General features: G+C 41.5%; 1 protein-coding gene across 1 annotated transcript in view; it reads right to left on the bottom strand.

Moving 5' to 3' along the window:
* CAPRIN1 (cell cycle associated protein 1) overlaps positions 1-12,980 on the bottom strand; it is a 35,329-nt gene extending 22,349 nt beyond the window's left edge. Inside the window, exons 1-4 of the mRNA XM_068556340.1 lie at positions 12,797-12,980; positions 12,023-12,232; positions 253-315; positions 57-143 (exon numbers count right to left, since the gene is read on the bottom strand). Coding sequence (XP_068412441.1) covers positions 57-143; positions 253-315; positions 12,023-12,232 — 360 coding nt within the window. The 5' untranslated portion in view covers positions 12,797-12,980. The remainder of the gene's footprint in view (positions 1-56; positions 144-252; positions 316-12,022; positions 12,233-12,796) is intronic.
* Positions 12,981-14,305: the final 1,325 nt, after the last annotated feature.

Below are 14,305 nucleotides of genomic sequence, written 5' to 3'. Positions count from 1 at the left end.
AATTTTCTGCCCTCATTTTTAATATTTCATAAACATATATGCTATTTTTTACTTACATCTTGGCTTAATGCCATGAAACTCCTCTGTAATTCTTTTGCAAACTCCAAGTTATTTGTGACTTCCTGGTACTTAGATACAGCATCCTAAAATAACAAAGAAAGAACCCGACTTTACTGGAAACACAAAGAAACACAAAATTTTCCTATTAAAATTAATGAGCATAAAATCTTAATAAAAATATAACATCTTTACCAGCTGATCTTGATTAAGCCTTTCCCCTTTGTTCATTCGTTCCTGATAATCATCAAGCTTGCCCTATATTAAAAGAAAAAAAATAATTATATTCCATACTGAAAGTATATACCAGCTTAACCATGCTAAAATAACAAACCCACATAATTCTCTAAGTTTGTCTCAAATCTTGCCATAAATATACTTTTTAGATATACTACAGTTTAAGTTAGTATATAAAATAGCTTTAATTGTGAGTTAAAAAATGAATTTAAATACTCCAGCCATGCTGAATGATACCAAATACTGATATTATAAGCCAATGAAGAAACGCTGCTTATATTTTAGGTTTCTCAGAAAAGATATGCATCAGATGGCCCAGGCATATAATACTCATCCACATGAGTGAGGGCCACAATTTGGTTAAAATCCCAGTTACACCGAAGTGAGCACATCAGACATATTATTAAGTGTTAAATTTTTGTCTCTCCCTACCCCTGCCAAAGAATTCACGTAAGTGGGCTTCCCTGGTGGCGCAGTGGTTGAGAATCTGCCTGCCAATGCAGGGGACACAAGTTCGAGCCATGGTCTGGGAAGATCCCACATGCCGCGGAGCGGCTAGGCCCGTGAGCCACAACTACTGAGCCTGCGCGTCTGGAGCCTGTGCTCCGCAACAAGAGAGGTCACGACAATGAGAGGCCCGCACACCGCGATGAACAGTGGCCCCCGCTCGCCGCAACTGGAGAAGGCCCTCGCACAGAAACAAAGACCCAACACAGCCAAAATAAATTAACTAATTAATTAATTTTAAAAAATTCATGTAAGTGACATAAAAGAGTTTATTTTTCCTGAATAAACATACATGCATATTGTCTTTGATGTGCCTCATTCATTTCCCTTGAAGTGAAATAATTTCAAGCTATCATATCACCTACAGGCACAGTACACTAGTCAACAGCTTTGCTTTTGTTATTTTCTCACAAATGTAATTAATGTGCAAAAGTGGGGGGAAAAAGTTAAGCCTCTGGTTCAAGGTCATCTCCCCCCCCACCCCCCACCCCCACCACTAAGTTGAAAACTTTGGAGGTTTCCTAGGCTACTACTATTAGATAAGCACCCCCTGCCCGCCCCCCGCGGAGATACTCAGGTACTGAAGTACAGTTAAAAATTCAGGTATTGTTTTAATAAGTTGAAATCTAAATTAAGTGGCGGGGGCGGGGGCGGGCGGAATTCCCTGGTGGTCCAGTGGTTAAGACTCTGTGCTCCCAATGCAGGGGCCCCGGGTGCCGTCCCTGGCAAGCGACCTAGATCCTGCACACAACGACAAAGATCTCACGTGTAACAACTAAGAACCAGCACAGCCAAATAAATAAATATTTTTTTAAAAAATAAAAGTTAAAAATTAAAAAAAAAAAAAAAGTTTTTAAAATAATCACAATAAATTACAAACATATGTAATACTTTACCCTTAGCAATAATAAAATAATGAAACCAAATACAAAGTAAGGGTCTGATAAAATTCAGAGGCACAGAAACAAGTTTAAAAGCAATGCTAGAAAGGTGTTTTAGGTCAAATGATCCATTTTCTTTATGGCAGAAAAGACAGTAGTCAACTTTCACAGCCATTCTATCCTAAATGAAACAGCCTATCACAATTCCTTAGTTATACTGAAGGTAAATAAAATCAATACAATCATTAAAACATTAAAGGATGATGAAACTATCCAATTTTATTTAGGTGAACTATTTACACAATCAACAAGCTTCCAACTAAACACATATAAAATTCAAGTCTACCAGATGAAAATCAAGATTTTTACACTGATATGACAGGCCTAACCCCATGTGCAAAAGATAAGCTCAACTGCCTCAAACACTCTGAGGATGGAACAAAGACAGTTCATTCATTTTTTTAAAAGGGTAGGCTACTTTTTCTTTAAGAAATAAAAAACAAGTTAAGATTTGCTTTTAATTATGATTTAGGATGCAATAACAGCATTATAATCTGCATTCCACTATTTAGAAATATACAAATAGAAGATATGCAAACAGAAGGGGGGCCTGAAATTTAGTGTCAGTACACAGTTAAAATTCTAGCAACTAGGCAAAAGAAAAACTACTATTAGCTTATACCTTGCATTTATTATCTTCCCTTTTTACGGTATTATACATTTTTCAAGGAAACTGTTGCTAGATCAGGACATTAATACACAGTGAATGTCCTACATATCCCACAAGGGATAGTTTTATATACCTAGCTTTTTTAAAAAAAAATAAATTTATTTATTTTTGGCTGCGTTGGGTCTTCATTGCTGTATGCAGGCTTTCTCTAGCTGTGGCGAGCGGGGGCTACTTTTCCTTGCGGTGCGCGGGCTTCTCATTGCGGTGGCTTCTCTTGTTGCGGAGCACGGGCTCTAGGCACACTGGCTTCAGTAGCTGTGGCTCACCGGCTCTAGAGCGCAGGCTCAGTAGTTGTGGTGCCCAGGCTTGGTTACTCCGTGGCATGCGGGATCTTTCCGGACCGGGGCTCAAACCCATGTCCCCTGCATTGGCAGGCAGATTCTTAAACACTGCTCCACCAGGGAAGCCCTATACCTAGCTTTAACTTTGTCATTTAATGTCTTGAGAACTTAAAACTCCTGAAAAATGTTCATATATATATACACACATATATGTATGAAAAACAAAAAGATTTTTTTAAATGTTAAGAATGGTACCTGAGTGGTACAATTATAGGTGGAACCTTTTTTTTTTTTGTACACTTAGATATTCTGCAATAGACATATAGTTTATATAATAAAAAATTAAAATCTTGTGCTATATAAAAGATGTTAAGATTGTTAGATTTCAGGATATTGTCAGGACTTTCACCTATAATAATCCTTGAGTATGAATCTATATTATCCTAGGACAAGATACCCTATAGCAGAAAAGCTCCAATTTTCTACACAATAGGAAATTTACTATTCATCTAACCCAGAGACCTATGGCAGATTACATTTTCTAAAGACGGCTCCCACATACTGTTCTACAATGTGACCTTGGCACTGCCCCATTAAGAACTAATCCAATTCCTCTGCCATTTTATTGAGTGGGCGCCAACCAACAGTGTACAGTGGAAGTAATCCCGTATGACTTCCAGGGTTGAGTCATTAACAGCACTGCGTCTCTGCCCTGTTTGCTGGTCACTAAAACCAATCATGTTTGGAACCCTGAGCCATCATATAAGAAGTTCAATAACCCCGAGGCTGCCATGCTATGAGGAAGCTAAGCTATGAAGACAGGTCTCATGTAAGAATTCTGGTCAGCAATCCTAGTGTTAAGTCATCCTAGCCCAGGCATCAGACATGTGAGTAAACAAGGCTGAGTCTTCCCAGCTGCGGCCCCAGGCATCATAGAGCAGGTCAACCCCACTGCATGCCCTGTCTGAATCCCTGACAGGCATCTTCTGTGCTCATGATGTGATGAGGTAAGTGTTAGAGTAATCTGTCACACAGCAATAACTGGAAGGTTAAGGGGTAAATAAACAGAGAAAGCAGCTACTTTGTGAAACTCAGCTTCACAGTACACATCTTCATGGAATACTGTCATCAAAAAAGGGTGCAAAAAGACCTCTGTGCAGCCAAAATAAGGATCTATGCATTAAATACAAGTAGAAAAATTGTTCATTTGGGGTTAAAATTGGTAGTATGAACTTAGTCACTACATAAATAAGGACTTGCTTGTCAAACTGACAGATCCAACATTAACCCCAACAAAAACAGAGAGGCAACAGGAGTAAAGGACTCCAGACAAACACAGCTTTTTTTCTCCCCTAAGCTAGAACATGGTTCCTAACTTAGAAAGTAGTAAAGACAAATTTGTTAACTACTCATATCATCCACATAAAATGAATATTAAGTACTTTTTTTTTCAGGAGAATGTAGTCGTTTTTCTAGCATCAGATATCTTAATCAGAAAGCCTACCACAATATTGATATAACTGAAACCTGCCCTCTTAGATTCTATCTTGAAATATCTATATTGAAAATTCAATTTAGGGTTCCTTTTTCAACTACTGAGCATCCTGAATGTATTAAAAATTCATTTATAGCACCACATATGAGCAAGATAAAAAATCAGGCCATTCTCCAGATTACTCAGAGTCTCTAAAGCAGAACCATGGGATAGCAGTGGGACAGACATTACCCAGTAAATGTCAAAAGACTATATAGTCATGTAGTACTGAGAAATAATTATCCCAACAAGTGCTGTCCAGTCCTACTCTCCTGTTTCTTTGTTGCCTATAATAGTTGACAGTATTGGTTATCTGACAGACCACATTCAAATTTAAAATATCAGGGAGGCACTATTATCAATCATATTTCATCTGAATGGAAACTGAAAGAAAGGGCAATTAAATAACTTGCCTAAGGTCATATATCCCAGAAAAATTATGTGTGCCTCAACACTTGCCCACTCTGTATTCCAGCCACCGCTACATTTCATTGCTGCCCTCCTGCTGTTTTCCTCCTTTTCTTTCTCCAGAATCACAGTACACCCAGATCTTCCATTCTTCCCAAACATTTTTTCATCACTACCAAAGTTACTTTATTGAAATGTTTTTTAAAAGTTCACTACAGTGCCATGAGGGTGCCAGAAGATAAATATCCAAAATAGCTTTTCTCCAGAGATTTCCTTCCTTCCTGTGATAACCAACAAATTACACAGATGAATAATTTTTAAAATATTTTTTAATTAAACAGTTAAAAAGAAATGGCAAAAGAGATGACAGACTCCAAAAAACCAAAAATTCTTCAACTAGACAACTGTAAACAGTCACAACAAAAAAGATTAGGAGAGACAACATCTTTCGCTCCACTATCTGGGAAACTATGTAACTCTTGTTCTCAATTAAGGGGATCTCCAAACTGAGGCAGAATACTTAAAAATGAAGTCTAAAATAACAAAAGTGGTAAGAACGCCTAGCTATATCTTAAATTATTTTACGTCTCCAGGCCAAATAAATCACGTCTGTAGTACTGAAAGAACCTGTAGAATGACAAATGGAAACACAGAAAAGACAAAGATTTCTCTTCCTCTCATCTTTTCATAATCTTCAGTGGCCCTTCTACACATTATTTCAAGCCCCCAATCCCTGCATTCCTGTTCTTCACCTAGAAACATCAGTTCTGACTTTGCCCACACAGTGGTAGGCAGCTGACCCTGCCTCCAATTCACCTTCCACCAATTCAACTGAGACTTAGTTGTTAGTAAAATTCATAGGAGACAGGAAAGGTAGTAACAATCAAGTTTCTTCAATTTTTAAAGGGAGGTAGAGAGAACATACAGTACAATCCATTGATGGTTCATAACAGCTCTCTTCAAATGCTGGAAGCCTTCACATGCAGAAGTCTTGAGTTGTTACAGAAAACACAGTAGGTATTAAACAGTGGTGGCAGGGATGTAACTCTAACATCATGAACTTAAAGAGTTGTCCAAAAATGAAATAGACTTTCACTGAAAAATGAGCATTCTACCAGGCCCTAGAAGAATGATTAATGCAGAAGCTCAATGAATACATGTCAAGACTGCAGGATTCCTGAATACTGAAGAACAGAAAAAGGATGCTAAACTAGATATTATCTAAGGTCCCACCGTAAGATAATTTTTCAGGCAGATAACTAACACGGAGCTTAATTTGACAAGATTTTTGTCCAACTGAAAAGAGAAAAAAAAAAAAAGATCCTGTAAAAACCTTCATTCCTTGTCCATGGCAGTAAATATGTAGTTAAGTCTGAATGAATGGAAGCACCTGACCCTAGCAGGAAAATGAAAAAGTTTAAAGAGTTTCAGCATCACCTACTTTGAATTATATTCTTATAAAGTCTAAATAAAGCTTGTGCATTTGAAAAACAAATGATCAAAAAAAAAGAAGAGAAAAACAAATGATCATAGACAATCTTAACAAGTGTCTTTTGAAAATTATTAGTTGCTTTAATCAAACTACGCATTAGGATGAGTCGGTACAACTGGTTTATATACTCTGCTGGGAGTATATAAATGTAGAAAGATGTGAACTGTAATTCATTTAAAATGGAGACCAAAGATTTTTTCCCAATGATTAAAGTATATTTTAGCTATTTCTATGTGTGGATAAGAGTATTAACGGGAATGCAATGAAATTTCTAATAATTTACAATGGTTCAAATACCAACCAACAATCATCTGTCCTCCTTCCTAAGACTATTAACAAACCTTGCTTACACTACCTACATTCTAAAATAAGTGTTCTATTTGCCTACTCATCAACTCTACTCACTTAAAAAAAGAAAAGAAAATCCTTCAGGAAAAATCCCATTTCAATAAAAAACAGTGCAAGTAAACAGCTCTGTACAAAAAGCATTTTCCCCCTCATAGATTAATCCATTTTAACAGGGTTTTACTGATGAAGCTACAAATACTTCTATGTAATGATTTACCCAAACTAGCAAATACTGATTTAGCATATGCCCTATGCAAGGCATGGTGTGATGTTAGTAATAGTCTCTGCCCCTCCAGGAGCTTACCACCTGTTTAGAAAAATACATAAGGTAAGAACATAAGGCAATATAAAAATGTAAAGGAAGTGTACAAACAATGGGTAGCACAGAAGTTAAAGGAAGCAGACTGCATGGTCAAGAAGCGTACCTTCCCCTTTCCCCAGGAAATACCAATTCTGAACTCTGCTCAATAAGGTCTCTTTCATCTATGTTTTTACACTCATGCTCTATCCAACAAAAGCACTGGTATATAGCTAGTGGGAGAAATAAAAAGATGAGAAGTCAGGCACCTTACAATTCCAACTTTGGCTGACCTTCTCTTCTGCTACTCCTCTCATTCTTCTCTACTGCATACATACTATTCATTTCCTCCCCCAAAAGAAACCAATTATTAAAAAAATATCCAGAAGCTTGGAAGACAAGAATTAAGATGTAAAGGTTGACACACCTCTGATATCTCTCTACTGGTGATGCTATCCCCAAATCTTCTGGTCTATAACATACCAAATTTGAGTAGAGACTGGCAAATGTGTATTTGGGGCTTACCTAAGCATAAAGAGAAACTTCAGAGTTTAAACTTTAAGAGTTCATTTCATTACAACAATAAGGATGTCCCAATGATACCTGGTACAACGGGACTTCACCTGTACTGCTAGTTGCTGGAGCCCATTACCTAGACAGCCTACAAACACAAATTTAACAATGAGACGTTAATAAAGGTCTATCAAAGAAAAAATAAAAAGCTTTTTTCTTTTGCTTTCAGCTTTTTTGAACCTAGGAGCTCTAACATTAAAGTATTTGAAGTAAAAGGCTTTACTTGGTTCTACAGGATCAGCTTAAACATGAAAAATTACACTTACGTTGCAGAGCATTACAAATTCTAATTATCCCTCTAAAACATTACAAGAGACCTTGGAATTCACCCATTTCAACCTGGGTCATTTTACATGAGCATCTCAATTTCCTCTTCTGTAAAATAAATTGGAATAAATTCTCAGATGGCTTTAAGCTCTTAAAATATCTTAGATTCTGTAATAGTATGATAATAAAATTAAGGCCATATTGTTGTAAGTTTAAACTTTTGCAAGTATTTGTTAATTTTTTTAAAAGATGTAGTAGTACTAGGCTAATCCTCATCTAGTTCTAAATGTAAACTAAGAAATTAATTACGTAAAATTATGACAAATTGTATGCTTAATCTCTAAGTCACACAAAATGTATTCTGATCGAAATATCTGCCACATGGGAATGATCCTAGAGTAAAATAATATGGCCAGGTTAAGACAATACATTCTCATTATCATGCTTAGGATTCTACTCTCATTCTAGGAAAAGTCAGTGATGTTATCACGTGACGGAATTCACACCTTTTCCTTTCCAAATTCAAATTTTAAACACTTCTCTGTGCCACACACTCACAGAGCACACCCAGACGGCAGAGAGAAACAAATTAAGCATTATACTTTTTTTTTCTGTGACAAGGTGAATGCAAAACAAAGTAATCTTGCCCTCTGCATTGCAGAGGAATAGTTCATGCAACCAATGGAGAAACCAACACATCAGAGATTTTAACTGTCAACAAAAACTTCAGATGTTATTCCCAAGAAAAGATTTTGCTTATAAAACAATTATGAATGTTTTTATTCAAAATACGTAAAAGAATTCTGTACAACAGCTGCATTGAAAATTGTAAATAGAGGCATACTGCATTGCTCTGGAAAGAAATGTTATCCTTTCTAACACAGATAGCATCCTTTTTCAGAATAATGTTAACTGCAAAGATATAAAGAGCAAAAAGACTTTAGGAAGTAAGTATGAAAAACAGTACACTTTGGCTATCATTTCTGGTCACCTATTGGTTACAAAACTGCCAGGCCATTTTGTTAGACAACACTGATTAATCTTTCACCTACCAAAGTCACTATTGTCTGAACTTAATATATTTGCAAAGAGTATTAACAATTTTAAATGTCATCTACTAAAACGTCCTTTATACTACATCAAAACTGATTACATCTTACCATATAAATGAGCTCTCTCTTGAGTTAAAATTAAGACTTGGTTTCAAAATATCATCTTGCATAGCCTAGGGCCCAGTTCTATGCCAAGAAACTGATGAAGAAAACTAGGCAATCACTCAATTCATTACTTGTCCTTTAATCAGTTGAAAGATTGGTGAATGGAGGTTTACACTTGACTCTTTTTATTATAGCTGCATTTCTTCTCTATGCTAAACACTCATGGAGTATTTATAAGCCCAAATTCAAAAAACCACCATGCCATTTAGTTGCATTACATAATAGGATCATATTTCATGAAAGTTAAGCATGCATTCTCACTGGACAGATGCTTAGCTTTCCTCTAACGGCTCAACTTACTAAAAAATTAACAAATAACTTTGTTTATTCAATGAAGTACAATAAAATTATTCCAATTCTCTATGTCTCGTTGTGATGTTCCTTATCAAACAATAATTTTTATCAGAATACTTGATTTTAGAATCCCTGGAAAAAGGCATTTTGTCCAGAAGGCTCCTATGAAAAGGTCAAAACTAAAATACAACTCAAATATAACTTGCTTAAGGAACTGAAGTAAAAAGGAATCCAGTTATAAATAGTCTCTTCCTTTACTCCACAAGCGTTTCTAAAAAGGTTCAAAACTGCTTTGTAAAGTAAATACTACTTTAGGTGTATTAGAAATGCTCACTGTTAAAAAATGAAGCACAGTTAAATCCTTTCATACAGTATATCATCTAGATATAGAAAAAACTCCATTTAAACTAGGAACTAGATGTGCTCTAATTAGAGGAAAACCCAAATGCCTCGAGTTTCTCAAAAAGTAAAACCTATAGTTTTAATTGTAATTAAGTCACAACATCAGTACTGCCAACTCAACTATTTAACAAGTAAGGGGCTCAGTCTATGAGTTATCAAAAAGCCTCACTTAACTGTAATTTGACCTTTCCGCTATCTAGCAACCAAACACTGAGAAGATAGAAAAAAAGATACGAAATTCATTTCTTACTTTGTGTAGTATGTTAAATCTCCATCATTACAAGGGAATTTTTCAGTATTTACTAGCCTAGTCTATAATCTCTGCAATAATAATTACATTACTTTCTCCTCTATAATTGGGGGGGGGGGGGTAGGCAATATACAGTAATACAAACCTATACATGTGAATGACCTGCCATGGTTCAGGGCCTCACAGGGCTTATGAAACTAGATTTCTAATTTTTTCAGATGCATACTAGAATCTAACAGCCACCTCACAACTAAGGTACCTGCTGATCAGTGCTTGATTTTTATTATAAACATCTTACAAGAATCATTTTTCAGCCATTAAAATATAAATACCTATATTTAGATGTCCACACTTAAAATATTACATCATTAATATTTATCTTCTGATTCCCATCCTAGAAGAAAACAGATTTCTTAGGAATTCTGAAAACGAAAACCATTCAAGCAACAACCAGATTGAGAGGATTATTTGCTGCATTAAGATGTTTTTAAAAGGTACCTAAGTCTCAATTTCAAATACAGATTACAAAAACTAAATCAGATGGCAGACTCAGAAGACACTGGTCTTGGGCGTGCTTTCCCTATTACATATTTAAATGCAGCTCCTTCACAATTAAAATGCTTTTGTTGCTTTGTTAATACTGATAAATCTATTATTTAACTCATTTATAATAAACCACACAAAAGACAGAATTTTAAAACTCTAAAAATGTTTTAAAACTCCCCCCAAAATGTAAAATGAATCATTAAACACGCAATTAAAATAATTAAGGCCTAAATATCACCAGTGTTCTTCAAGTTATTTCCCAGAGCCCAAATTTTAGCCAAGTAGTTACTATCTCAACATCTTAAGTAACACTATTAGGTGTCTGGCTAATTAAACATTTTAAAATGACTTCTTCAAAATTCAAGATGCTATAATAAATGTTTTACTAGAGGCAGACAAGCAGAAGCTATTAAATGAAAGTTATTTTCTTAAGGTAAAATGCAAAAGTTTGCCTAATAGTCACAGATGTAATTACCCCATTTTTGTACTACTGATTCGTTTTCCCTTTCCACCTCCAACCTTACTGAAGGTTGAATTATCCACTCTGCCAAGACCCTTTCTCTACACATACAAACACACACACAGGAGCACACACACACACACGTGTCCCTCTAAACAGAGCTGGCACAGTCCTGCGCTGAAAGCATAAAACAAAAGGCCAACTTGAAGACAAACCTCACTGTGTGACCTAGACTGGCTGAACACTGAATCCGAAAAACTGTGGGTGTGGCTCGATTTTTCTTTTTGGTGGGGGGTTGAGGGAGGCCAGTTGGGGCGGCTGCCTGGTCTCTGCCCTCCCCCTCTGCTTTCGCTTTGTGCTCACAATGCAGCTCCTGTAAAGCTCTTCCCTCTCCCCGCAGCCGCCGCCATGTTAGACGCGCTCTCCATGTGCCGAGACCCAGCGAGCCCCTCCGTCTAACCCGGACCCACCCCCCCCTCCCCCGAGTCCCGATCGGTACGGTCGCCCTCCTATCCCTCTTTATCGTGTCCCAGAGGGACAAAAAAGCCGCTGCAAAAAATCTTCCCGGGATCGAGTGGAGCGTGAGCCTCGCGGGGACACCCAGACAATTGAAACAAAGAAGGCAACGTAAGGGCGCCGGTCAGATGGGGGCGGGAGTAGCAAATCGAAGACCTCCTCTAAAGGGGCCGGATGGAGAAGCCATCCTCCGTCCACTTCCCTCCCAACGGAGAAGAGGGGCCACGGCGCAGGCCTCAAGCACCTGGTAACGGAGCGAACAAGCCCCGAGGCTACAGGACGTAGGCCGCCCCAACTCCACGAGGCAGTCGGGTGGACCCTGAACGCCCCCCACCCCAGGACCTCTTCATTTCCCCCCGCTGACCCCCTCGAAGAAATGGGGCCTCGGCCACGGAGAGAGGGGCATCCATCGCACAGTTACGCCCGGCGACGGCACAGGCCCCCACCCTCACACAACCCAGTCCCAAAGGCCAAGGGCCTGGTCCCCAGCACGAGGAGAGTCATAAAGAGACCTGGGGGCCAGCGCCGCGTCCGGGTCAGGGTCAGGTGACAAGCACCTCCCCGCGGAGCCCGCTCTCTGCGCACGAAGCTCCGGTTTGCTGGGGAGGCCGGGCTTGGGGGCTGGGGGCCGGGTGGAGGGGAAGCGTCCGAGACGGGGAGAGTGAAGGCTGCGGCAGTCAGGGTCGGAGCATCAAACCCTCCCTTCCCCGCCAACTCCTGGCACCTTTTTCTTCTCCAGGTTCCGAAGTTTCTTGTCGATCACCCCGAGAATCTGCTTCATGGCCTCGGTCTGGACAGCGCCGGTGCCGGTCGTGGGGTGCTGAGAAGCCGGCGCGGCGGCCCCGGCCCCAGCCTCACTCCCGGTGGAACCCGAAGGAGGTGGCGGTCCGGACGACTTGCTGCCGCTTCCGCTGTGGCTGGTGGCCGAGGGCATCTTGAGACCGTGAGGAGAGAGAAGAAAAAGCGGGAGGAAGGACAAGAGCGGCGAGTCAGGCGGCGGACGGGGCGAGACGCGGGACAAAACGCGCAGCGGGCGGGAGCTTGCGCGAGCGGGTGGGGGCGGGGCCGGGGCCGGGGCCGGCGCGCGCCGCCGGGGCAGGAAGGGGCCGCGGGCGCGCGCGCCACCCGCCAGCGGGGCGCCCGGACGGGCCTCGCCCCGCCCCCCGCCCCTCCCCCGCGCGGGCAGCCGGCTCGGCCTACCCGCCCCAGGGCACTGAGGCTCGCGCCGGGGGCGGGGCCTCGCAGCACCGGCCGCCAACGGCCAAAGCAACGGTCCCCACCGGGGAGGGCCGGCTCTCGCCGCCCTGCGAGGAAGGGAGGGAAGAGAGAGGTCGGGGCTGAGGGGCGGAGAAGGGTGAAGAAGGGCACTGGAAATGACCGGGGGTGGGGAGACTTGAGGAGCGAGCCCCTCGCGAAGATCCAGGCGATCCGGAGGTAAAGGACACTCCGGGCAGCGGCCCGCTTCCCCTTCAGCGCCTTGGTCCGGGGTGGCGCTCACCGTGCGCGCGCGGAGGCCGCTGGAGATCCCGAGTGGGCGGCTGAGGGGGCAAGGGTGACGGTGCGTTCCGAGCAGTGTCGTGCGCTCCTTGGGCACAGGCCGCTGCGCCCGGTCCCCGATGCACCGAGAGCCGCTGCTAGTGAGCCGGAGAGCCGGGAGCGGGAGGGACTTAGGCAACCAGCCCTCTGGGGCGGAGGGGGCGGGAGAAGCGGCGGGTGGGGGCCTTCGCGGCCGCTCGGGCTGCCCGGCGCGAACGCCTGCGGGGAAGGGCCGGCTCGGCCTCCCGCCCGGCCTGCCCAAGCCCCTGGCCTGGGGCGCGGCCGCCCGGTGCAGCTCGGCACGGCCCCCGGGAGGCTGCCAGAGCGGTGCCTGCAGTTTTGGGCGAAATTGAAGCTAGGGTCCTTCAGGCGAAGTCGCTTGACGTCCAAACGGGGACACTAGGTGTCAAGCCGTTGGATCTGGAGCTGGCGACTGCCCTGCGAAGAGCCCTTATTGGGTGGGGGTTGGAGGGGTCGGAGCGGGGGGGGGGCAAAGGTTTCTGCAAGTGCGGGGTGCGTGGGGTGGGTGGTGCAGTCCCACCTTCTAGAATTCCTTCTGTATGCAGAGCAAGCAAACTCCCACACCCCGAAAGGTCTAAAGACAAGTTGCCGCTTCCCCCACAAAACAATCACCTGGTAACCTAGGAGGTCTCTGTAGAACGCGTTTGAAATGAGCAAGATGGATTTTTTTTTTTAAGTCTTAAAACTCTGGACTCGTGAAAAATAATATTCAGCTCTCTTAAGATGACATGTACCCAACAGGCCTGAGTATTACGAATCAGACTTTTTTCCTTTTGTTTTAGATTTACCTAAAACTTTTAAGAGAATGTTAAATGAAACACGAGACTTTTTTTTTTTTTTTTTTCTCCAAGAGAATTATTACAGCCTTGTACTAAGGCTGTGGACGGTGAACAAGAAAGAGGCCAAGTGCTGGAAGACAATGTATTAAAAGGAATATAATCAGTGGACAAGTCAGCAACATAATGTTGTACGACAACAGTAAATGACCAATTTATAATTTAAATTTCCTGAAAAGGGGATTTAGAAAAGGATTCTACCAAACCACTGTTCCCTGGGGAATAAAATGAGTAATACTGGTTAGCACAGCGTATCCTGAGGGAGCCTAGAGAAATAGCAGCAGCCTCCACCCTCAAGATATTCCAGTTAACTGCAGTCTGTTATCTATTCATTCAAATATTTATAGAGTACCTAACTATGTCTTAGGAACTCTGTAATGCTAGGGATTGTGAACAAAACAAAAATTTCTGTATTCATGGAGCTTACATTTTAAGTGGGGAGAAAAGTAAATAGTGAAGAGGTAGAGAAAAAAAATAGGGTGGTCAGGAAGAGCCTTACTGAGTGACATTTGAGCCAACACTGAAGGAAGTGAGGAAGAAGGTCACACACTTATCTTGGAGGAAGATTTTTCCAGGTAGAGGGAAAACCAAGTGCCCAGGATCTGAGATGGGAG

Source organism: Eschrichtius robustus, chromosome 11, assembly GCF_028021215.1.
Source record: "Eschrichtius robustus isolate mEscRob2 chromosome 11, mEscRob2.pri, whole genome shotgun sequence".
NCBI classification, from domain to species: Eukaryota; Metazoa; Chordata; class Mammalia; order Artiodactyla; family Eschrichtiidae; genus Eschrichtius; species Eschrichtius robustus.
The sequence above is the reverse complement of the archived record's forward strand: the minus strand, read 5'-3'. Positions and strand labels throughout refer to the sequence as shown.